This window comes from Vidua macroura, chromosome 1 (assembly GCF_024509145.1).
Source record: "Vidua macroura isolate BioBank_ID:100142 chromosome 1, ASM2450914v1, whole genome shotgun sequence".
Taxonomy (NCBI): Eukaryota; Metazoa; Chordata; class Aves; order Passeriformes; family Viduidae; genus Vidua; species Vidua macroura.
In genome coordinates this window covers 103,400,198-103,427,094 of record NC_071571.1, presented here as the reverse complement: position 1 = coordinate 103,427,094, position 26,897 = coordinate 103,400,198, and the positions used below count along the sequence as shown (strand labels likewise).

Here is a 26,897-nt window from a genome sequence, read left to right as displayed (position 1 = left end):
TTTCTAAGACTTGGAGGATAAAAGGAAGAGGTAAAGAATTCACCTTGACCACTTTCTCTCTTGACTTGTAATTCTGAAACAACGTTATTTTAAGAAGCACTTGCCCTGGTTTTCCTCCACTGTAATGTGGGCCGAAATTATGCTACTTATAATGAAGTTGGGTTTTTAAGCTACTTCATGCTCTGTCATTTGTTTGCTATATTTTAGGAATTTTAAAGCTTCAGAAATAGCTGTTCAGAACACGGTTGGCAAGTTTTGGGTGTTTTAATGATTATTTACATTTGCAACACAATAACAACAGTCATGAAGGTCTATCATCAGCTGCAAGTAATACCAGCTCAGCAGGCAGGCAGCAAACCATAATACACAGGTATCTAATTAGCAAGAGTACCTCATAAACAAAGTAGCAATAAAGTGGCTGCTTACCATCTCTCCATCCTTGAGATCCTACCCTCAAATTGTTTTATCTACAACTCGTGCAGCATTCAGAAAAAGCCATTGTTCGTTGTTGCTTTTGAACTAAGAGAGTCAAGAGGAGCTTACAAAGTCTCAGAGAAGAAGGATCCCTGCCAGCTTACAGATATTCTTGTGCAGAGTGGGAACTAGCCTCTAGCAGTTGCTATATCATAGAGAAGATGAGGCAGCTGTCATGAGATGAATTCATGCCATGATGTTTCGCAGCAGAATTTAGAAAATAAAGTTGGAAGTGTTTTCACAGTCCTGGATAGATACACCACAGTGGAGCAAAATTCAGTGAGAAAGCCATTGTCTTACTGCTTGGGTTTTGCCATTACTGTGTTTTGCTTTCTGTGTTACTGAAAAGATAATGAGTTTCCTTCAAAAACTCTTGAGGTTTCAGTATGTCTTGAATGACTTCAGCTCCCCCTCAGTACTGGCAGAAGCATTTCCAAATGAATAAACCTTTGACAAGTTAATGTTATTTTATTGACAAAAGCAGGGAGTCAAGGCAAAAGTGATAATTATAATGGGTTTCACATTACAAAATTTAAGAAATTCATACTGAAAACTAGAGGGGATTTGGAAAGCCTGTGAATGACTGAAATGAGAATTAAATGTAGATACAGTTTTCATGTCCAACAAAATAAGCATGAACTTGTAATTGCTAAGATTTTAGTTTGACTATAAAGGAATATTTTGATTAGGCCTGTGTTACTGAATATATTTTTAATTATTTTTTTTTCCTCTCCATTATTCCCTTTTCAGATGATCATTCTCGAGTGAGATTGCAGCCTATTGAAGGAGAAACAAGTTCCGATTACATCAATGGGAATTACATTGATGTGCGTATCCTGATGTAGTCAACAAGCTTAATGTTGTGTTCAGTCAAAGAGGGAACTCTTATTCTCACAGTATTCACAATTTATAATAGATACCACAGCTAATAACAGCTGCTAACATTGTTCAGCACTGGAGAGTGCTATCTTTGGAAGCTAGGTGTGCACTGAAGGAAGAGAAAAGCCTCAAAGGTTTGTCAATCAGTAAAAGAAATTAGTCATTTCCTCCAACTGCCACTAGACTGAAAGCTTGCCAGGAGCGCTGTATGGCTACTTTGCCTGCTGGTGCTTATATGGGCTGGAAAAATGTTGTTTTTTTCTTTCTGTCAACAGCTTGGCATCATTCCACATTTAAAAGAAAGCTGTTTGCATATTAATGTGACAAAACTCTGTAATGCCTAATGCAGAGATTTGCAGTCTCTTGTCATCTCTGCACTTTTAAGTCGCCTTCAAAGTATATTCTGCAGCTGTTAACCAATATTTCTAATGCAAGCAAGACATTTCATTAAATATGTAGGCTGTTTAATTATTGAAAGTGGCTTCTTTGTTCATTCTGCATCATGTTAACTTAATGTTTTACATTAAAATAAATTCTTTAAGAGACAAGGTGTTTTTGGCTGAAAGAATGAGCTCAAATGTAGAATTGAAAATCTTTAAAAAGCCAATATTATTTGTCTAAAGCCAGAAGTCTATGGATAGCAAAGTTAGTAATTTTACTGTTCACATGGATTTTAGGCTAAGTAAAACAATTGTTGCTTCATGGGAAACTGTGCCTGCTAAAGATTTCTTGTTCAGCAGTTACATCTTTGAAAAAATGGTGTCAGATTTTGCAGTTCAAATTTAATTACTAGTATGAAACAGGAATGTAACAGATACTTTTTTTCTCAGAATATGGAGGAACTAGAGCTATACAAGAAAAGTAGGTACTTCAGTTGTAACAGTATGAAGTCTGAGGGAACTTTCTGAAGATCTCTCTTGTTACTGATGTTTATATAAGCACATTCAAGAATCATTAGACTAAGCTCAGATTTCTGCTCAGTCCCTTGCTGTTTGAAAGAGTAGCACAGTCACAAAGCAGTGAAGGCACATATGGAAATATATTTAGTTATATGCCATGCTAATCTCTGAAGAGAGTAATCTGTCATGAAAGGAAAGAGAGAGTTCACACTGGGGACTTAGATTTTAATTCACTTTCACATTTTCTCCAGCATTCAGGACTGTTCTCATTTTAGGCTAGTAGTATGTCCTTGTGTCAGATTTGGATCTTACTCTAAAATATTATGAGATATGAGAAATAAAGATTTGGATTATACAGTTTCATATAAAATGCTGATAGTTATCTGCATAGAAACTATTTTTTTTTTGCTTATGGAGTACAAATGTATGGAGAGAATGTAGTCCTAGAAGAAATAATGCCAGCAAACAAAAAATGTCTTTTCCTCATCCTCAGCAGATGGCTTCATTGCAAAGCTTAGAGGCATCCTCCAAAGACAACTCTGCCACAAAACAAAGCATGTTTGTTTATAATCTTGCTAGTCAGGTTTCTGTTGGAAACACTGGTTTTTCTACTACAGCAGCAGCTTTAATTTTGCTCTTGCATGCAGTTATTACTGGAGTCGTCATGCTGTCAGTATAACACGTTAATAAGGGAATGGCACCATCATAGACACAATGGTTATGATGTATTTCTTCCCATTCTTTTTTTCACTGGGAAATGGAAGTGTTTGATCCCAGGCACTAAGGATTAGGTAACACATAGCAGGAAAAAAAACCCTCACTCTGTAGCTCTCTGAACACTTCTCAGTTCACAGACTTCCAAATTTTGCTTCAGTGTCATGTAAAGAAATCAGTTCTGTAGCTCATGTTATTCTTTCTGTAATATTCAAAGTATCTTCAGTTGTTTTGATTCATTCCCACCTTGTATCACTGCATTTCCTGTTGCTCTTTCACAAGGAAATTGCAATGGCATGCTTGCTACAGCCTTAAGTTCTTCCTGCTGATAACTGACAATGCATCATAACCATTATTCAAATATTAACACTCCTACAACTGGATTGATCAGCATACTGGTCTAAACATTTGGTGACAGTCCCATCACATCAGAAATTCAAATACTGTAAAAATGCTATCATTAATTTTTGGCAACCTTTTCCATGTTGCAAAGAATGCACAGAGTATTGGTCTTTCTTGCTTGGCCAACTTGTGATTAAGCTGCTCTTGTCATCAGAGTTGTATTATGTTCTTCTTGAAACAGTATGTTCATAACAAATGATTTAATCAAAGAACTTACCGTCCTTTTTACTCTGGAGAAATAAAACATAAACAAACCACCATGATCAGAGTGAACACCATGCCCTCCTGCCTTCCCCAGGCTGAATGCGAATCTGACATTTTTTAACTGTTAAAAAAGGGACAGGCTTTACAGTCAACAGCAATAGGTGAAGGTATATCTCAGACGTTATGAGCACCTGGTGCCATTAACTGCAAGGGCTAGAGAGGATTTCATGCTGTTCATTTTCAGCAGAGCCAACAAGGGACTGAAAGAACATATTACTTCTGGCCCCTAATGTACGAGGCTGCAACTTAAGTATTTTGCAGAAAACACATTTGCTTTTGTTTCCCTTCTCACTTGCCCTTCCCCAGCTGAAAAGAACTTTTGCATCTAATACATTATTTGTACTGTTGTGACATTTACTGAATACTATCCTAAATGAAGTTTCACTCATAGGAACATAGCTAAGGTGCAAATTGCTGAATTTTTTTTTCCTTTCAATTTATTCTAGGGTTATCATAGACCAAATCACTACATTGCTACACAAGGTAAGTTTATCACCCTTTCCTTCCTGTTATGTGAGGCTAAGAGGTTTTGGTACTTGGATTGCAGTTCATTCTCTCTAACGTGAACTCTTGCCACAGTCAATATCCAGGGTAGAGTTGGCTCAATCACTTAGGTAGAAGCAAGGAAACTGAATTATTACCAAATTTTCAGGTATTTCAAGTGAGCAGTCCTTTACCTTTGTGTTAAAATAGGTTTTGAGTAAAAAAGCTAAATGCATCCTTTTTCAAAGTTACTCAGCATTATGTTACTCAGGAAAAAAGAAATGAGTCATGGTAGAAATGTTTTGTACCTGTTCAGAGAGACATTGTCATGAAAATGTATGTTCTCTTAATTGTTCAATGATAACTAGCCTCCAGGTCCTTAAAATACCAAACTCTTCAGCTAGCAACTTCTGGTAGAGAAGCAAAAGACATCTAAACAGTGGCAGGAGGATTCATCGCAGGGTTCTACAGAGACAGTTTTACAGGCCGTCATTTAAATGCTTGCTTGAGAAAAAGAGCCTATTCTTTTATCAACACACAAATTAATTTTCAATTTGTACTTGTCTTCAAAGACATAATTTGTGCATTCTGTTGCAGTCCTTATTTATTTTTTTGGTCAAGTTCAGAGCTGGAACAAATGGGAAGAATGAGTCTTCTGTGAATACTTAGTCATAATATTGAACAATATGCCAATCTTCTACCTATGCTTGGATAGCGTGTGTGAAAATTTGATTGTTCCTCCACTGATTGGAGGGAATCTTTTTTGTAATAGATAGTCTGTGACAGAGCTTCCTACATTCACCCATGGATCTAAAAAAGATGAGCTCCACTCACAGATGTTATTTTAACCTTTAAAGGGACCCAGCTGGAGTACTGGGTGTAATATGCTCAGAATAATCTTAACATGAGTTGGATTTAGAGATCATATATTTTTTAATGTTTTTTTATCAAAGCAAATAAAATGTTGACCATGTCAAATAAGGCATCTTGCTGTAATTTGTTTCTTAAATATCCCAGAGTCAGCTGCCTCCAGTCCCCACTTAAACCAGTGGGAGGTTTCATATCTATACTTTGCTGTACCTCAGTCTCAAATGTGGTGCTGCTTCATGTCAGATGACAGTGAGGCAGGGTACAGATGTTATTTCCAGAAACAATTCACTAGTGTCAACATTACACTTTTGGAACAGAGTTTTATACTTTCAGAATTTCTGATCTTACAATATGAGCCATGTAAAAGTGCTTCATCTTCCACTTCCGCTGCCCACCCACCATGTTCCTTAGTCCACAGTCTCTACAGACAAGCCAGTGTCATGGTTTCAGCCAGATAGGAAGACAGGAACAAAAATGCAGCGTTTGATTTATTCCTTTTGGACTTTTACACCCTCCTCTTCAAAGACGAAATGGTTTGTTCCGTTTAACATTTACCTAATGATGTTGTTTTTCACTTTTAATTGAAACATAAAATAAAAAGATAAACAGTTGGCCTTTAACTTGTAGTTTGCAGTAAGTTTTCATGAGGAAGTTCACCAGAAGATCTCCTAGATACCTTTCTCATAGGTCCCCACCTAAAGTTTAAATACTGTTTTATCACAGTGTTTATCATAATTTTATCATCATTTTTATCACAATCATCATAATACTTGAATAGCAAATATCAAGTTTAAGTTTTTTACTTTCAGGTCTTAAAACCAAGTATGAAATTATGTATGAATAATGTGCTGAAGGTCTGTTTACCACAACCACCAGCAAGTCCCAACAGTTTCTTTGCCATGTGTTTTCCTCAAATGGTGTCAAGAGGTTTTTTTTCCTCATATGATGTCATACCTAGTCAAGAAAGAGAATAAGAGGAGTAGAAACGAATGTTCTTCCAAGATGTAAAGGATATATGACTGTTGCAGCTGTCAATTTTGGGAGTGCGTCACAGCAGTATCTTCAATGTAGGTGCAGCTAAGTGCACGTAGGGATGCCTAACCCGTTCCTCCCATGGTGTAATGAGTAACAGATTCTCTGAAGAGTGTAAAATTAATTTTAAAATAAGCATGCAATTTACAGCAAGCTCAAAATTATCTGGCTGTGGTGTTTTTTGTGGTTTACATCTTTAACATCTTATTTTTTAAGGTCAGTTGGAAAGAGAGTTTGTACCTCTAGTTTGTAGGAATGAAGAACAGTAATCTCAAAAGTTTGTGTGTTCTGTCTGGTTTTGTCTGTGGCCCGATGAAGAATCATGAGAAAGTTTCTTTTCCCTCCTCTATCTTAGCTTTCCCATCATCACAATAGGGTTAAAAATACTCTTCTGCTTTTCATGGTTCTCTGCCATATCCTGATAGATGCAGTTGTTTAAAGGCTAGTTAGTGTTCCTCTCCAGTATCCCGGCTTCCTGACAAAGCACACTTCCAGTAAGATGCAGTCTCTGTGTTTTGCAAAGGTGATAAAGTAACTGGGAATAATCCCCAGAACTCCTTTAGGACTCAACATTAACTATGAAAGAAACACATTTGTTTCACATGTCAAAGTATGCCTCCATATGTTCCAGGGAAGTGGTCACAGCACCAAGCTTGCCAGAGTTCAAGGAGCGTTTGGGCAACATTCTCCGGCACATGGTGGAATTCTTGGGCTGATGTATGCAGGGCCAGGAGTTGGACTTGATGATCCTTGTAGGTCCCAGGATACTTCATGATTCTATTCTAGGTCAGCCTAACAAGCATGCCGTGTGCCATAGCTTGTGCTGTGGCCAGCGATGTTCATGCTCTGTTTTAGAACAGAGTTTCATCAGGTATGTACGAACACATCAGTGCAGCACGACAGTTAAGCTGCATGTTCAATTCCCTTGATAGCTACTTTTCATCAATCTTTAAATAACTTTTCTCATCCTCCCTTTTCTCCTCCACAGCAGCTTTCACAGGTGCACATGCCTATTGTTCTTTGAAGGAAAATATCATTATGTGAGTCATTTTTAAATCTCTGAGGAGTTAGAATGATTGATATTTAATTTTCCTATGTTCTTAAGCTGCATTCAACATATCAAGTGTTAATGAGCAAATATAATTGTTTGAAGTGAAGAAGTGGCAAATTTAATCAGTTTGTAATAGACTACCAATCTGCTTTTAACAGAGCTGGGAGTTGCCTAATCACCTGTTTATTGAAGTGTTACTGTCTTCCATACTAACCAGAGTCTGACGTGCAGACTGGTAGCTTTCCACCTTGGCATTCATAGCATCCTGCTGCTACCTTGAATTAGAGGAGGAAACGTTTTTTAAAAGAATTTCTTAATGGAGGCTTTCTCAACTAAATACTAAAAATTATTTTACTTCAGCTTTTAAGAGTAATACATTCAGAATGTGCAATTTCAATTACTAAATCAATACCAATTTTCCTTTATGTGATAAGTATAATGTGAGTGGTAGACTGAATTTACAGCTAATAAAGACTTTTGGTGATCTGCTGTAATTGGCATCAACAGATGGGATCTGCACCTGAGTCACCATGATTAAAAAGAATCCTTCGTCAAAAGCCAGCATATTGGGTCATGCAGAACCAGCAGGCTGGTGCAATTTAAAACTCATTATTTTGCTTTATATATCCCTTGTTCCCATAGATATAATTCTTCTTTTTATAGGAGAATATAATGTTCTTGTATGATCTGTTCAATTTACTGGCAGCTAAGAGTTATTATTTTGCAGGAGTTAGGTAATCAATGAATTTTAACCTGGTCCCTCTGTGAGAGCATTAGGTTGAATATCTGTACAGTTCTTATTCTCACACAGAGTGCTGGATGTTCTGACTATTGTATGACTTCTGATCTAGGATGTCTCACCTTGATTACTGAGCAGGAAGAAAATAATTGGGTTTGTACTTATTTGTTCTGTGTCTCCTGAAGCTCAGGTAGTTTACTGAGCTATGTTGTAGCTTCTTTTAGTGAGTCTCTATCAAGGATTTTGGATGCTTCCTCCTCCATAGCACCAGCAGCTGTAAATGATGAGTGACAAATGAATGTTAGCACAGTTCTACAGCGTCACTCATGGCCATTTCCACCAGGGCAGGTTTTCAAGCAGGTCAGTCGTGTGAAACAGCAGATATCTCACATGCAGGCTGCATGTCTTTATATACAAAGTATGTTCTTTTGTGCTTCTTAGATTTTTGAATGCTCCCCACAGTTCAAATTGTCTCTGCTTGCTGCAGCATGCAGAGCAGCTGGATCTGAGATGTTTTGTGGAAATACTTCAGAGCATATCTTAATGACTGTAAAAAGTGACTCTTGAAAATAAAACAATTTTAGATACAATGTTGCAGTGTAGCCTTTCAGTTTCTTTTTTTCCCTCTGTATCCAGTTGTAAAGCAGATGCAAAATTGCTTTCTGTATTGCTTGTTATGGAGAGACATAGAGCCAAGTTTCAGTCAGGAGGAGGTTTTAGGTATAAGTTAGAAACTTCTGAAAATCAATATTTACAAGGAAAATGTTTACAGTCTTCACTACCAACAGCATAATGTTTCCTCTCTAATAACCCCCTTTCATAGTCTTTCTCTTTTCTGCAAAATACTTGTCTTTCTTCCACGCACAACTCCATGTGCTGTGTGAACATTTTAATAAGAGTTTTCAGAAACAAAAACATATTTTCTTTCAAACTGAAACTTCCCTTTTAGGCATCTGAAGCAGAAATAATGCATTGAAAATCAATATTCTTAACTTCCTTGGCATGTTTTTTTGTTTTTATGTCACAAAAAGTTGTCACAACTACAGCAGTGTGGAAGCTCCACACTTCTCTTCACAAAGAAACTTTTGCTTCTGTGGTTTTAGCCTTCAGATGAATAATAAAATGTGAAATTACTTCAGGGAGAATTAAATAACAGCAAGGCAAAAGAGTTGTCCACAATTTTTCAGTTTCATAGATGCTGTCATTTTTTGCAGGATGTGGGACTGAAAATAGCCAGGCTGTTTTTATGATATATATACTAAGCGATTGAATTCTGTGTACCTGTATTAATCTTGAAGATCCAACTGGTTTTGCTGCTGTTTTTACTTCTTAATCTTCAAAACATTAAAATGGCGGTTGAAGCCATCTGTCTTCAGTCAGAGAGATGAGCCCATTCTCAGCCCCCCCCTTTGGAAAGGTGAGGCTTTATAGAACCAAGTTCACCTGTTTTGCAATAGTGGTGACAAATGAAAAAGAAGTTACTTTTTGCCCCTACCTAAACATGTACAGAAAGAATAGAGCCTTTATGTGTGAGAGTAACATCTACAGGTTATGTTGTGAAGCCATATGGTAAATTCATCTTAGCTCACTTGCTACCATTACCCACCAAAGACTCATGATTGCTATTATGTTTGACTATCTGTTAAATATTTGTACTTTTCCTGGTGTTGAGGACAAAAAGAAACAGCGTGTACTAAAAACTTGGTAACCATCAAAGTCAATGCTTTTTACAAGTTACCACTTTATGGTACACGAGAATACCAGAGTTTCTCTCTGCGTCTTCATCTGTAATAGGAGAGTTTAGTGATAACTGTCAGAACAGCTGTCCTTCACCATTTTCATCATTTCTGTATTTTTGTGTCCATGTCATAATCAGCTGTTAGGTAGTTTTATTTGTGCAGGGAATGAGACACCCCATTCAGGTGGAAGGTTGTAAATGCAGAGCTAGCATGGTTTTCTGATACAAAGTTGACTTAGACTTTGTTGCAGTGTTTCATTTCCCTGGGTCTTTGTTTACAGACCAAGTGAAATAGGAGCAGTGTTAGAAAACTGCTGATAGGTTCATTGCTAGGTGAAGGCACTTGCATTTTTCACGTTTCTACATTTTGCATGTAATACATGCCCACCTTTCATATACCTTTGGAAGTTCTCTGAAAGTACAAACAAGCTCTAGATACTATATAAATAATTATTTAGTATTTATTTGCCAGTATAAATTCCGAAATCCCATGCAGGCTGTTCTTTCACTTGCTTGTCAATGTGGCTTATTTACAACAACTTTTGAAACAAGTTTGAGAAAATGATGATTTTTCTGTAGTCCATTGTCAAAGCCACAGAGGAAGAAAAAGCAATTCTTCCTATCCACTTCCCCACACAGACTGAGCTTCAGTAAATCAGATGTAAAGGACTTCAGAGAATATATAGATCTCTGTGTCAAATATAAGATCTTGGTTTGATTTCTGTGTTGTGAAAATCAGACTAGAAATGTTACAACAGATCTTTGCATATCAGAATAAAGAAGTAAGAGAAATGAGAGTCTGCAGTAAATAATTAGGGGCAAATAAGGCAAAAGGAAAATGTTTCTTGATTGTAATGTAGAAAATAGAAGATTCTGTGAAAAGTAATATATTTGTCCTCTTCAAAAATATGTAACTTAAGATATGTTCTGCAAACAGGGAAATTGTCATCTTTCTGAAACTCAAGAGCTGAGCACACTGTCCTTGTAAACCAAACACTTCCAGAAAAGAACATTATAAAGGTCACCATCTCTTAGGGCTGCTCTGGCTACTAATTGCCTATATTATGCACTAGAATCCATTTTTTATTCAAGGAAGATCTGTACAGCATCAGCTGTACAAATTCACCTGCATGTCTGTATTTTAGAGGAAGGCAAATTATGAAAAGCTGATCTGTGATGAGAAGTTTTCCATCTTTGACAAAAGATCAGTCATAAATTTGGCTTGGTGGGGAGAGTACCTAGCACCCAGAGGTGCTAGACAGGGTCCTGTTAACACACCTGTTAATGAGTGAAGCCTAGTGCTAAAGCAGAATAGAGGCCTGGAAATGCAGTTTGTCAGAAAAATCACATAGTCAGGGCATCATTTTTTCTGTGAAGTTTATTCACCAGATGGTCTTCAGCAGTCTGGAGGAAGCAGGCTTTTGGTCTTTTCATCTGCTAGATTAAAAAAAAAGTAGTGTAGCAAATTTACAAAACAAAATGTAGCTCAGAAATAAATGTATCAAGTAACAAATAAGGCTGGGGTTTTTTGGCAGTTTTGTGTGGTCTGGGATTTTTTGGGGAGTTGGGATTTTTTTTTTTTTTTTTTTTTTTTTTTGGTGTGTTTTTTGGTTGGTTGATTGTTTTTGTTTTGGTTTGGGTTTTTGTCTTGTGCCCATATCCAAATCTTTGAAGTCTGTTGTCTTTTCTCTCTTATGTATCCTTTGGTGGCAGCTGAAATCAGTATATTGATATGGCCACCAATGCGCATGACAGTCCGGGTGATTTTGAAGCACTGCCTTTGAAAACAAGAAAAGATACAAGCTTATTAGGTTAATCTCTTTCCCTGTCCATCTGTAATCTTCCATGCAGTTGCATATTCAGATGTAGACTGTGGAGATTCCCTCTGCTGCTTCTAAATCTCATTCTTTTGCAAACATGTTCATGTATTATGTCTGTACTGAGCACAAATACTTGGCATGTTAGAATGGCATTCGTTGTTTACAATGTACATCAAATACTGCAGTCTCCCATAAAATATAATGAAAAAACAGAACTAAAATGTTAACATTGCCTTTTCCTACTCAAAGTGATGAAAATAACCAGGTGGTCCCCAAAAATAACAACAAATAATAGTCCTGAGTTTTTGGTTAAATAGATTTGATTTTTAATCATAATTATCTTGACACTGAAAAGAAAAATATCATTTTAAAATATCAAATAACATCTGTTTTTAATGACTTTTGTACATATCTTGATCTGACTAATAGTTGTTTGATACTGACTATTTCTGTGAGGAAGAAATAAATGTACTGATGTTCTCTACCCTTAAATATAAAAATAGATTGTGAGTGATACGTCTCACTGATGAGATACTTAAGGACAATAAAACTATGATGAAGTTTTTTTCTAGCATTTTTACTTATGCTTTAATGTAGACTAAATTATCTTGTTTGTTCATCTAGGTAAAGTGTTCATGCTAATGCACTTAAACTCCCAGTACAAGTTTAAAAAATACAGCATCTGAATATCTTACAGGCATGAGCAACATTCCTTCACAATAAGTCCTTGGGGAAAAATAAAAGAAACAAGTAGCCAAAATGAACTCGTATTTTTGAGCTAGAGAATAGTGACGATTTTATTACAGTCTGATGCTTATGATTGACTCAACATGGAAATAGAAAGTAGAAATGCAAAAGACTAATTAGGTTCTTTTGTCCATTCCCTAAGGTACCTTCTACTGAAGGGGATAAAATGATCTTAAACTTCTCATCCATCATCAAAACTGATTCTGCATTACAAGTTGATATGAAGAGCCCAGTCCAACAAGTCAATTACTTAAGATTTTTGTTTTGGAAATGTTAGATGCAGCATGTTTTTTACAAAAAAAAAATCTGTATGTGTTAGTCTTTCCAAGCTCAGATGAGCTGTTTAGAATGAGTGATTAATAGGTATTCATATTTCCATGATGCAAATGACACTTTTTAAGAATGCACAAATTAGAAACATAAACAGCTTTTTTGGTGGAAAACACTGATTAAGCAACTGAAACTTTCTGTTGGACTGCTCTCACAAAGACAGCTCAAGTTTGAACCGTGGTCTTAAGCCTCCTGGAATAACCCTTCAATCAGAGCTGTGACCTCAGGCAGAGAGCCAATACCTCTCTTTGCTGTCCCATCTGATGTATTCATACCTGTGTCTCAGGTTCCCAAATGAGTCACCCATCATTCTTCTCACATGCTTGACTATAATTAAGCAATTAAAGTATCTGTAGTACATAGAGAGAAAGAAGGTCCATGTATGAGTGAGACCTACTTCTCTGTAGCCAGTGCAAGCCATTGGAAAATACATCAAGGCCTCTAGTCACAATTACATTATTCAAAGCTTTTCTGTTTCATAGAATAAAAACCTGAAACACACTCTCTGCAAGCCACTGTCTAGAGTGCTGTCTTGAAAGCTGCAAGGTAAAGATTCAAGGCTCTGGCATTATTCAGGTATTCCACATAGCCCTCACTAGGGAATTCCTAACCCCCAGGAGTGCTACATGTCATTCAGATTTTGGAAGATACTGGATTTACGCAGTCTGAGAAAATGTTAATGAGAGGAACAGACCATTTAACACCTCTGCTGTGGGGCAAGCAAATTATATGAAAGAAAGAGTTCTTCAATTAGACTGGATGAAGAACATTCAACTACAACTAGATTGTTTTGATGTTGTTTTTTTTTTTTTGTTTGTTTTTTTGTTTTTTTTGTTTTTTTTTAGTTTCTGCAATTAAGATCAGAAAAAGTAGCTTTCTTGAGTGGCATAAGGGTGCATACATAGACAGTAGTAGTACTATGTACACCGCTTTTATTGCATTCAGCTTTGTCTCATCTCAGGCTAACTGTGTAAATCTGGGCAATTTCTGTTGCTGCCATTTCCTCTGTTACTAGTCTGCAGTACTTCTGTGAGTAGTCAAAAGGTGTTGTGGAAATGTGCTATTTATTCTTTGGAAAGCCATATGACATTTTCATTTTATTTTGTTCAAATAGAACAAACTGAGCTAGTATTGGAAATCTAACCGTGGAGAAATGTCAATCAATAAGTGTGTAACACTTTATTAGATGGAAACTTAGCTGGCAGCATTAGCTGTAGTGGTATAAAAATGTCTTAAATAGCACCTGTCAAGAGTGCACAAATAAAGTGTGGTCACAGCCTTTAAAATAAATTCAGCAATGACTTGTTTCTGAAAATGGTGGAAATACTAACATGGAGTGGGAGCAGGTAAGATTGTTCAGGAACGGTAGAAGCTGTCATGTTGTGGTTGCTGTGTCTTGTACCAAGACTGTTCAGGTCATTCAAACCCTACCTTGCTTCTGTTGTCTTTCAAGGTGTGTTTGGCTTCTTATGACTGTGAGGGCATGAACACCTTTGTGTATTCATGGGCATTATGTATGTGATGCACTTCTGCTGCAATGGAGCTCCAGTCCCAGCCTGGAGATTTCTAGATAGTACCATAATGCAGACAAAATAATGCACTGAGATGGGCACTGTTCCAGCCCAGTTAGATCTGTATCAATAAAGAAAATGGCATATGATATTCCAGAGAATAAATACCACATTCCTCCATCTGATTAGCCACAGAATCGTTGCAAAATAGGATCAGAGGAAATGCCAACAAGAAGAATTATCCAGCTCTTGCCAACAGTTGATGTGTATGTGAATATACATACATTTAGAAAATACGCATTTTCAAACTGATTATCTAGTTTTATGAAATGAGGAATTTTAAAGGAAAAAATCTCTGGAGTAATCAGTTTTATCATTGCTCAAAGGATAATATTTTTAAGTATCTCTATATTAATCTGGGAATTCAGAATAGAGGTTTTTTTTATTTTAGCTATTTGTGAAACACTTGCATTATTTCATACAACAGTGGGACTCTGGCTCCCCACTAGTGTACATTGTAAATAGCAATATTCTTCTTACTGTAAGAGGTTTAGTGCTGACTCCTTAAATATAGGAGTAGGTGGTATAGAAAGCCAGCCAAAGCACTGGTCAGTCTCGTGGGAGCTATACATAAAATTTCCACATGCTCCACAGTCACTTAGTAATCTAAGCCTTGTTGAAAGCTAATGGGACTTGAAAGCACTTTGAACATTTCATTTTCTGAAAGCCAATTTTCACATATAGCAGTGTGCAGGCAGCAGGGCTGGCTGACTGGCTAGCTCAAAGCAGGTAGGATTCAGTTTGTGCTTGAAAATCAGCCAATTACTATTCACTGTGCTGTCCCTTGGCTGGTAATGAGAGAAAGCTGTGTTTTTCCAGAGCAAAGGATACAGTAGAAAGCCTCTACATTGCCAGTAGCTGCACTAGGCAGGATTTGTCCCAGTAAAGCATTTCAGCTTGCTATATAAGCAGCATTTTCCAAAAATGTCCAGCTAACAGGATTTAGTCAGATCTGTTTCTTACTGACAATCCATCTAAGTAAGGAAATAATGAAAAGCATATTTTAAATTTGTATCTCAGTCCTGATTAACCCATTTGAGTGTAGCTGAGGTGACTTACAGTTGAACAGTGTTGCTGCATACTGTTTTTTTGAGGGTAAGCATTATAAGGTGGTATTGCAAAAGGCCAAAAAAAGAAATGGCAGACTGGCTGCAACTCAGATATACCTGATATGCATGGTGTGTTCTGAAGCCTGGGTTAAAACTAGTGTCAAGAGAAAACAAACAGTTCTATTTGCTTGTGAATTAAGTTCTAGTAGAATTTTTGCTTACAAAATGGTATCTTTTCTCAGCTGACTATGAGGCCATTACTGCCTCTGCAAGCAGTTGGATTCTCTCTGTGCATTCTCTGAAACTACTACAATGAAAGAATTGTTAAAATAAGGTCTAAGACTGGGGCAGAAGATTTTTCCATACCTCACATGAGAGTAGCCATAGCCTCAGGCATCCTTGCTGGTCTAACAGACATACAGGGAACCAGCCTCGTTAGTAAGCCATCCACAACTTTATTTATATTTTTTCCAAGGCAAGAGACATTTTTAAGGAAGATTTTATCAGGAAATCCATCATAGCTGTATAATTACAATATAGTCCTGTTAAAGATTATGTAGTAATTAATACTACATAAGTAAGGCTAAAGTTAGAAAGTAGTTTTCAAATGTCATCACACTCAACATTGGAATTAAATATGAATTCAAATGAAATAAAGGGATAAAAGCAAAAACATGGGTTTTTTCAGCTCATTACAGGGGTTTTATTTATTTCATTGAGATTCTTTAGTGCATAAAATGTGTATGACAGCTAGAAACGAGCAATTAATAAATACCACCAAAGCATTAGTGGCCAAATTTTGCCAGTACAAATGTTTGTTGCTTTTTAGTGTGCTAATTCTTACAGTGATAGGCCTGGAAGAGACTTCAGTAGAAGTGAACAGGTGGATGGCACTGGGGTACCTTTTACCCTCAAAGCTCTTTTAGTTTCTGGAACAGACTTGGGAGAACTTTATTAAAGCATTTAGAAGACTTCCAGGTTATGTGACCTGATTCTCTTTCATCATTATTTTCTTGAGACCTAAAAACACAAAAGACTGATCTGTATGCATTTTGATAGCTAGCGGTGAGCAGTGGGCCCATATGGTGTAGTGATAACTTGACTTCAGCTTTATCTCATATATCAAAATTGTTTATATAATAGGAGCACACATACTGTGCCTATGAAGATGCTCTTGTGTAAACCTTTAAAGTGTGTATGTTGCAGTAGAAAACAAGTGTCTAAACCTATTTTGAGAGAGAAAAGATTGCATCATCTTTGCCTGAATTTTTGAAGTTTTAGCATAATTTTGTTCTGGACTTCACAGAGGCATTAAATCCTTAAGAGCTCCTGGAAGCGTGAGTGAAAGTTCAACACATGCTACCATAACTATTCAACAAGCACATGGTGAAGACTGTCCCTGACAAATCAGATTATCAGCAGTTGAGCAGATCTTAAAAGTACCTTCCATTCAGAAACCAGCTCATTTGGGAAGGTGAAGATGATTCAGCAACAGCTGTACTGCTGTGTGGCCATGGAATTATAAAAAATACTGAACCAGCAAGTGGCTAAGTCAGCACAACTGGGATCTGTACCTTTTTTCTATAGTAAGCTGACTATTTTAGATAGAAAGAAGACAGGTTACTTTCTGAAAAAGTAGGATTCAATCTTAAGACTCCTTAGCCTACACCCGGTCACCTAAGGAGGTGTCCAGATTTGCAGAGCTGCTGACCAGTGATGAGCTTCCCATGAGGTAACTGGGAGACTAACAGAACTGAACAGTCATGAAAGCTTGGTCACGTAATGATGCACCTGCAGATTCCTTTTGGTAAAAATCTTGGGCACATTGCCTTATTGAGTAGGGGAAAATGTATTCCAGTTATGGGAGATGTTCCCTTGCCTGCAGTCAGTGACATTGATAGTGCAAAGTGACAATTAGCTGCAGTTTATTACATACCTTTTTCTGAAGGGGTATTTATCTCCAAATTCTAGCATGGTTAAAAGAGCAAATAGAATATTCTTGTGGATTATCAGATCTCTGGACTGGCAGTGCAAATTTCTTCCTCCTGTGAAATGAATTATCCTACTAACAGGTACATCTGTCCCAAAAGGTTTATTAGGAAAACAAGAGTTCTTGAATGTTTTAATCTACTACATCCTCTCCCAGTATTCCCCTCTGGTTTTATGATTTTGAGTGTATTTTAGACAATTTCTGCTACATAATGGGTTTGGGGGGTTTTGACACTGTAGTTGCAAAGGGAATCATTGCTTTTGGGCTTTTGTTGTTATTGTTGTTGCCGTGCAGCTGTATCTCTTAATAGGAAAACACTCACTGTATCTCAAGTTCATTTTGAAGGGAACATATATAGTAAAAGAATGAGAGCTAAAATGCAGCTCCCTCTAAATAAGTATATTAGCTAAGTGTCTTTCAGTAATCCAGCTGTAGGCAGTCACAGCACTAACCAGCAGGTGAATGGACCACTTTCTAATCACCTCCTCATACAGTGTGGTTGTGGCTACTCACTGTAAGAGGCCTTTCTGCTCTCTTTTCAAGATGGAATTTAACTGCTGCAGGTATAAGTCTTGCATCTTGTCAGTCCCCTGCCTCTATCAGCACATTTTTATGGCTCCCACTGCCCATGCACTATCCCTGGGGAGCCTCTGGAGCTTAAGGGTATCTGTTCATTTTCTGCACATTTCTAGCTTTAATATCTATCACTGAATTTGGTCTCAGGTGGACCAAATGTTAGCTTGTGCATTTGATACTCTATGATAGAACAATATTTTAGAAACTATTTGTTCCTTGTCTAAGCTGCTTACTTTTTGAGAAATTTAAAAAAGACCCACAGATTTAGAAGTAGTGTGTGAGTAAGTGCTATGTATGCTTCAGGATTCAGACTTTACTTGTTTCTTCATGTGCTTTCCTTCTTCCCTACATCCAAACACTTTTTCCTGTATTCTGGCTAGTTCATCACATTCAAATTGATCACATACCCCAGTAGCAATACCAGTTTTTAGAAGTGGGTTTCACAACAGGAAGCAGAAATAGAGGAACTAGAAAACTCTGGTTACAAAAGCAGCTTTAAAGAGTCTAAACCATTCATAAAACCTATGTTTTGTGTAATGTTCCATTTCTTAATATGTTTTTGTTCCCAGAGCAGCAACTAACTACTGCTGGTAATAGAACCAATGGTTGTAATATACACAAACAATTGTTTCTGTTGAGTTTTTTCAATAATGCATTTAATTAGCTAGGGGTTTGGAGGGTTGATTTCTTTTTCTTATCTTCCTTTGCTTTTCATCTTCTGGTTGCAGTATGTTGGTGATCTCTTTTTTTTCACAGCAGAGATCTTTGATACCAAGTACTGTATTGTGGAGCTAATGGGGTGTGCCGCAGGCATTCTGTAGAGTAGCACAGTACCTTCTCTTCAGACTTTCTCCTCCTGCAAGGGGGCAACTGCTGAGAATAACCTTTCTGCCTATTGTGCACACATCTGTTAAGCTGATGCTTAGAACAATTATAGCCTCTTTCTCCTCCTTCCACAAGTCTCTGGAATCAAATTGTTTAGTTCTTCAGGACAATAAATCCCACAACCCTACCTAGCCTCTAATGCTTTTCAATTATTGTTGGAGACAAGTAATCATTTTTTAATATGTCAGAAAATATTTTTTTAAATGTCACGAAGAAAAGAAAAATGGGATATAGAAGAATTACTTTCTAAGACTTTAAGGTATGTTTTGGGGTGGGTTTTTTTTTTCATTGTCTTGAACCTGAAAGAAGTTTGGAGGCTACATGTAAGAATTGAACCCAAAAAGCAAGAAAATGTGTGAGAATATGAAGGGAGAGCAGGAAATCCTGTCAAGCACTTTTAATTATGGTTGTCTTATTTGGATAGTAAAATTGACAAGAGCATACTCTGCATTGCAGAATAGGACATTTATTCTAGAAGTACATTTAGAATCAAGCTTGAAAAACTTGTTATAGCTCAGCTCTTTCTCTGGCCTGCAAAAAACAACATTACTTTTCCTAAAGATTTCTTTTTCTTATAATTTATTGTCTTTTTTTCTTTATAGGGAATGACAAATTCATAATCTACAGGAATAAATTAGTGTTTAGGATCTCTTCCCAGTTGTAATTTGTGATTTCTGGATTTGAAGTGTAGGAATCTTTAAATCACAGCACAAATTATGCAGTCTGTAGGAAAAAAAAAAGAAATTGGGATTAAATTATTGCAGGTTATCCCAGAGCTGTCAAAAAGAAATTACTGTTACAATGTAGGGCCCAACTGTCTCATATCTCAAGTGAATCTGTGGGAAAGAAAACAGAATTAATATATAAAGAAACTTGCTACATTGCCCCACAGTTTCTCAAAGATTCTGGCTTCTTGCAAGGGGACAAGACCTGTGTAGATGCATAGACCATGTACCTTTCCTGCAGCATTACCAAAAATATGCTCAGATTAAATTTATTGAAACATCACACAGTCCTGTGAAGACAGAATGCAGGGGAGACATCTAGATTTTCTCCATTAAACCAGAATTCTTGAAGCAATAATGTTGTTATTTTTTTGTCCTTGATCAAGTGTAATGTTAATAATGTGTCATGAAGTTGAAGGCTTTTTCCAGGACACTACTCTGTGGAAAACCACCTTTCCCGAATCCTACTTTTAGCTATGCTTTTTGAAAGATAATAGCAGTAGTAAATGAGCTGAATATTTGTTTCAGATTTGAGGGGAAGGGAGAAGCTATACAGAGACAGTATTTTCCTAGAGTGAGTGGAATACTCTGATTCCTTATAATCAGTAGGAGAGGCTGGCACAAAACCTTTCTAGTGCTGTCGTGACTTTAATTGCAAAAGAAAGCTACATTGAATCCTAGAACATTAAAACACAAACAAGCTAAACTTTCACTAGAATATATACTAATTACATTACTGTGACATTCAAAATTGCACTTGGGCCATGACTGTATCACATATCCAGGACACTTAGGTAGAAGAAAAATACTTGCTGTAAATTTCCATACGATGGAGAGCGATTAAACTATGGTTGAAATTCAGAATGAAATCTCACAAAAGTATCACCTGTTCTATGCTGTTAATTTAAAGAAGAAAAGAAAGGTGTTTCAGTTATAACATCATCTTGAATTTAGGACTTTAAGAAACTATAGCTTGATATTCTGCTGTTAATTCTACTCTTAAGGCCTTCTGACATTTCTTGTGTTCTAACAGTCATAGTTTCTTGTTGTTTTAAATGGATTTTTCTCCTGTTACATGAACAATGAAAGCAATTCAAGGAAACCTATAAGGAAACAAAAACTATAAGGAGACCTGTGAAAATCATAATATATGCATCATTTTTAAAGACAGATAAAATAAGGGGGAGAATACATAGCTTCTTAGCTTCTTTAAAGGATCTATGCAAATTATGGGTGGAAAATTTATAATTTGGAATTGCTGTAAATAAATACAGCTTTTTAAAAATTCAAGAGTTTTAGTCTATTACCTTTTTTCTTAAATTTCAGATCTAAGTTATGCCATAACTGTGATGTTATTTGCCTAGTGAATTGGTTTTGGCTTGCCTCTAATACCGTAGAGTCACAAAATCACAGAATAGTTTGTGATGGAAGGGATCTTTAAATACCATCTGGTCCAAGCCCTCTGCCGTGACAATATAGTAATAATATATTACTACATTTTCCACTAAAATGCTTGATTTCAGAGTGAAGATTTTATTTTCAAAGGGAGATCAAAGTACACAACATGACTGCCAAACTGCCCAAATCTGTCGGTGTATGGTTTGGTAATGTTTGAAGAGTGTTGCCTTCTTTACTAGAGGAACATTAGGGCAATGCATTATCCATTTGTTCTCCAATTAGCTGATTTAAGTCATTCCTCTAAATAAGCCCCTAATTGTTTACTGCAATGTGACAGTTCAGTAATGGATTCAGTATGGATGTTAAGCTTATAGTTTATATTGTTTACTCTTTACTGGCTCAGTGATTTTAAAGCACTGGTTTAAAATTGGGGTGGCACACTGAGCACCATGAGTAAGATGTGTAGGCTACAAACAGACAGGACCAGGTGCACGCAAAGAGATGTGTTTTTTCTCAACATTTTGCATTTCTGTAGCATTTCCTGTGAGCTGGTACCCAGCTTCAGCACGATGCTGGAGGAAGCCCTGTACGTTCATGAACAGAAGCAGACAGGTTGGGGAAGGCACTGCAGAGAATCTGCTGCCATGGCACGTCAGGTTTCTTTGCCGCTTTCCTCAGTGTTTTGCAAAGTGATACACTGCAGCAAAAAAAAATTATAACTTCTGTCTCACTTCAGGAACTACAATTTAGGAGCTGGGCTAATTTGATGAATAGTATATACTAAGAAAAATATTAGAAACCAGGAAAGGCCACATACTCCATTGAGGCTCATTTCATTCCAAATACTCCTTCCCTAGGTTATCATCCAATTGCTAAAAGAAAGAGTGATGTTACCCATTTTTTATAATTCCACTTCTGGGTATTATGGAGATAAATACCTAAGTGCTGGAGAACTAACTTTCTTTCAGAGCACTATTTCAGGAGAAAAATACTTAAATGCAGATAGGTAGGATGACAGAAAAGGAATTGACCGACCCTAAATGAAAAATATGATGATAGTGATAAGAATATATGTGTACAGTCACAGTTTCACAAAGTTCCCCAGGGACAAGCTTCCAATCACGAGACTTTCAGAGAGTAACCTTTCATATGATTTATTGTTTCAGGACCAATGCAGGAGACAATATATGACTTCTGGAGAATGGTATGGCATGAAAACACAGCGAGCATAATCATGGTTACTAATCTCGTAGAAGTGGGAAGGGTAAGTGTTTTTTGTACTTAAAAAGATGAAAGACGTCCAAGGTGTTTGCTTTTCAAAATTAAATAACAGACCAACAAGGTTCTTACATACTAAGTATAGCACATAAAATATGTATGACTGCCTGTGCTGAGAGGTTTGTTATCAATTATTTTTAAACATGCCTTGGATGCTTGGCTTTGTTACCATTAGCACAATGAAAAACTGATAAAGCTGCATTCTGTACAGCAGTCTGCAAAGACTGACAAAGAGGGGAGTTGTCATATGTTTGTACATATCTCAGAGATACCATTTCTCTTTAGAAAATCAGTAAATTTGTTGCAGGACAAGGTATGGAATAATCTCTTTATTTTTTTTAAGGAAGGCTAAGGAGGGGGGTCATTCTGAAACAGATGTCTGAGAAAAGTAGTTAAACTATGAAAATGCTTTTGGTATATTTGTCTAAATTGGTCTGGCTTGTTTGGGTTTTATTTCCTGAAAGCCTTCTGGACTAAAACAGAAAAAATTAGTTTTACACATTTGTGCACTGTTTGTTGATCAGGAGGTCATGTTCAGGAGCTGGATAGTAAAGGAAAGCTTGAGTTACCTGATTGATACTGTGTACTTCTCTTTCTTTGCTTGGTAGCTTCTAAAGTAGGCCTCCTACTCTAGTCTTTCTGGCTAATTTTGTTTTCAGCAAGTATTGAATGGAACCTTTTTCTGTGTTTCACACAAATGTCAGTAAGTGAGTCTTTTCATTTACTGCTTTGTCTGTGCACTGCTGTCTTAGTTCTCATCTGGCATGTTTTTTTCAAGAAAATTTGCTTAGGAATTTGGCATATAGCTTTCATTTGATATAAAAAGAAATTGCACTGCTTTTTTGGGAACTACTGCAATTATTGTAAATCAAATCGTTGAAATAAGAAGTCAAGTGCACACAGCTTGGTTTGAGCAGCACAGTTTTAAGAGATGTTTTTAATTACACACTGGTGGAGTGTCTGATACCCCTCTGCCCTGTGGCATTTGCATTAGGAGAGAGCACTGTTTATGTGGTGTGAGTTGAAGTCCTTTTGAGCAAGTCCAGTTTCACAGTCTCAGTTATTCTTCCATATGTCCTTTGTGAACTGATAATATAAATCCTAACAGTTAGATATCTGTGTGCTCAAGCCTGCTTACAGATCAGGTGCCAGTATTATTTTTAGATGTAAAAAAGATGGGGATTGTGACTGCAATTAACACCTGCTGCAGGAACACATGTACTAATTGCAGAGACAAAGAGGAATCATGGAGGCTGCTTTAAAAATGCAGTCCCTTGAGTGAGGAAGAAAGTAGAAATAGCTGGATGGTCACGTATCAATTCAAAATGGGTGGATTTGTAAGAATAGGAAGCTCTTCAGAAAACCTCTTTGTTAAAGCTTTATACACATTCATAAGTGCCCAAGCGAGCAACTTAAAAGGGAATGTTTTCTGGGTATGAATAAACAAGCCTGAGAGCAAAACCAGCATTCTGCATGAAACCACATGCTGTTTTCCCAAAGTCAGTATTTAGAAGCACCAATTAGAGTGAACTGTCGGATGTCAGCAAGGGAGACACCAGTCTTGGTGCCAGTGCTGGCAGCCTCTGCTCACAGCATTTAGGTGCACAGCACATTCTCACAGCAGCAAGGAATGGTTTTTGCCACCCTGGAGATTTCTTCAGGGTGCAAGAGTCCTAGTGGGATACAGATCTGCAGCTTTGTTGTTTCTGGCAGTGGTAGAAATGACTTTGTTCTCACTTCCTCTGGAGGCCAGCATAGGTGAAATCAGAGAGCAGAAATTGAAATGAGCTTTTAATGGAAATAAAATCGTATGAGCCACAGAACAATGCACTCACTCCTCCATTGGTGTTTTTATGCCACTCCCAGAGCTGGAATCATCAGCAACAAGGAGGCAAATTACAAACACACCATCTGTCCCGCAACCCCTATTACAAACTCTGTGCTACCTTGAGTAGTAATGATTTTAATAGACTTTTGGTAGCATTCCTGTAGGGCTACCTTTATAACCTTCCCAAACTTGAGGTTTTCTATTTCTATTTCTATCACTGCTATAAGATTGATAGGGGTTTCTTATTTGTACTTTTTAACCATGTTGACCCATAGTGAGCCAAGGAGGAAAATTCTTCTGCATTTTCAGGAAACAGGAATTTTCAAAATTTAACATGTTTCCCACACGATGTACAGCCTTCATGAATTAATCATTGAGGGGGCGTATGTGTATTTGTTTTCCAGTACTGGCTGGATAGTCATTAAATCAGTGCTAGGAACTTGCTTCTTGCCCTGGAGCATTATGCATCAGGACTGTTTTAATTGCTGCTAGAGGAATCACCATGAGGCTGTCCCTAATGCAGGCACCTGCTGCAAATGACTCAGTCCCCCATTACCCTCCAGCAGGGTCCGGGTACATCTGCCAATATCTGTCATTATCTGAGGCACACTTGTCAGAACTGCACATCCCTTTAAGCTCTTGTGTGTTCCAGTGAGGGACCCTTGTCAGTGTTTCTGGCACCTGCAGACTGCTGTGCACCTGGTATTTAAATGGCACTGAAATGTGTTTTGATTGTTTTCTCTCTTTAATGAACCCACCTGAGGGACATTTAGCTCTTTATCTAGTAGCCTGTTACCCAGTCACTCACATTTACACTGCTTGTGTGGAAATTCAGAACTAGCTTGGGCTGTTACACTAATCCATCTGCCAGGAGTCTTACCACAAAATCTGCAGGGCTCCCTAAGGAGACTTTTGTACTGATAATTTAAGCTAATGATTTCTAAACATATTTAGTCAGTTTTATGAAGACCTCATTAGAATGTGACTGTTTATTAAAAACCAAATTGAGGTCTCTCATTTAGAAAAAGCATTGCTGAGTTGCATGAATAGTGCTTTGATAAAGGATGATGAAGTGGCACTTGGTTAAGGTTGGCCTAGGTTGACAACAACTTTTATCAAAAAAAACCCTAAACAAATAAGCAGCCCTTGAAGCAACCTTGAAAAAAGGTCTCTGTCTTCTTCATGCTGGGATCAACAGCTTTTCACTCACAATGAAGTTCACAAAAAGAAAATGGCAAGTAATTAATGGTAATGATCCACGAGTCAGAGTTTTCCAAGCCACACACTAGTGGATAAAAAGCATAAAGGAGAATCAAGACTGGTATAATTACATCAGTGTGACAACAAGCTGTTTCAAAGTAATGTATTCTGGATTACATTAATGCAAGAGGCCACATCTGTAAATGGTAGAGGAACTGAAGATAGTGTAATTTCCAGGAGCATCTTTACCTGAGAGATTTAGCATAATCTGGTGGATTATTCTGTAAGAAACAAAAATTTTTATCCAGCAGTGTGATGATGTTATGATCACATGGTGTGATCATAAAGGAGACACAGAAGAACATCTTGCTTACTCCAAGAGACCACTCTGGAGGGCAAACTCCCAAAGACCCAGACAAGCAATGGAATGTGATCAAGGTGTTTATGTGCTGTCCAAAATCTCAGGTGGTTCTTGATTTGTTTCAGTGTTTGCACACATTGAAACATTTCTGTCTTCCTTAAAGAGGCATGGTGGGAAAATTTAGAATATATTCAATTGTGCCATCTAGCTGTCACCTCCATCTTTGCTCTTGTTGGGTTGGTACTAGTTGGCGGACTCAAACTTGGTATGACACCTTATTTGTCATTTTTCAGTAGTCACTTTCTCTCCCACTTGCTTCAGACAGAAGAAATTTAGTAATAACTGATTAATAAATGCTGAAAAATTCAAAATGCTGCAAAATTCAGTAGAGGTGATTATAAATAAATGCACTGCAAGGACTTATGATTGTCTATCACGCTTTTAATATAACAAAGTATTCACAAACAAAATCACTATAAATAATTATAAAAAATAAAACCTCACCCCAGGAGCGTGGTAATTACAGTAATTAGAGTTTCTCAATTATTACTCGGAATTAGAAAACAGCCAGTGCTAATAGTGTTAATAAGCACACAAAAGACCCTTTTTGTGAAAGGGAACAAGGTTGACTACAACAGAATGGATGTGACACAAAGGGAAATGAAGGTCAGCCACGATCTGGTAAACAGCCCCTATGCCTGTGCTCACACCTTTGTGCTACCCAAACTGCCTCTCCCTGCCATCTTATCCCTCAGGAGTGGTATGCTTTCCTAACAGTCATTTCACACTCTTCCCAGGTGACATTTCCCTCCCAGGAGCCAGAAGGGCTGTATTTGCATAGGGGAAAAGGAAGAATACAGTGGTGGTTTAACTTTTCCTTGGCTTGTTTTCCTGGACCTGTGCTTGACGTGTTATATATGTGGCACTTCTCTGCAAAAATGGGGATAATTCTGACTTTTCCTGCTTAAAAGAGTTCCACATGACATCGAGGAGATTCATACAACAGTCTTCTGACAGAGGGAATATCTCCTTGATGCTGGCTTGCTATAAAAAGCATTACTTGTGAGATAAATGGTGTCAGAAAAGGGTTGTTCTTCCTAGGAAAGCCTGTATGGTCACAGCCCTAAGCGGTCATATGTTCATGTCTTTGGGTTCTCAGGATGTGCAGCACTGGTCAGCATTCAAGAGACATTTCTTAAACAGGTGTTTCCTTAACAAATAAAAGCCAAAAGTCTTTATGACGAACCAGATTCTTCAGATCTACGTAATAATTTGTGTTACCAACAGAGATTATACATCCAAGAAAAACTGCTAAATAAAACCCTGTCCAAAGACTTCTTACTGGAAACAGATGAAAAGAAAAAAACAAAATCTTCACTGGAAATTTCAGCAACAAAAAAACTGTGTGAAACTTCCAACAGACTTAACACATATGCTTAGAATGAAAATGGATTTTTTTTTTTTATCACAAAGCTATTACAAATTTGTACTTATACATTTTACAAGTTTTTGAGAATCTTCCATGAAGAAGATGCTTCTAATAAACGAAGGTGAACTCAAATTGTATTTAAGATTCAGATCACCCAATACTGTG

At 37.2% G+C, this 26,897-nt stretch overlaps 1 protein-coding gene across 6 annotated transcripts in view; it reads left to right on the top strand.

Annotated features, from left to right (window-relative positions):
- The window catches only part of PTPRM (protein tyrosine phosphatase receptor type M), a 445,383-nt gene that overhangs the window by 388,775 nt on the left and 29,711 nt on the right, over nt 1-26,897 (top strand). For all 6 annotated transcript variants that reach the window (XM_053979855.1, XM_053979842.1, XM_053979831.1 and 3 more), the window contains 3 exons: nt 1,225-1,301; nt 4,079-4,115; nt 21,803-21,900. In XM_053979855.1, the coding sequence (XP_053835830.1) occupies nt 1,225-1,301; nt 4,079-4,115; nt 21,803-21,900 (212 nt within the window). The remainder of the gene's footprint in view (nt 1-1,224; nt 1,302-4,078; nt 4,116-21,802; nt 21,901-26,897) is intronic.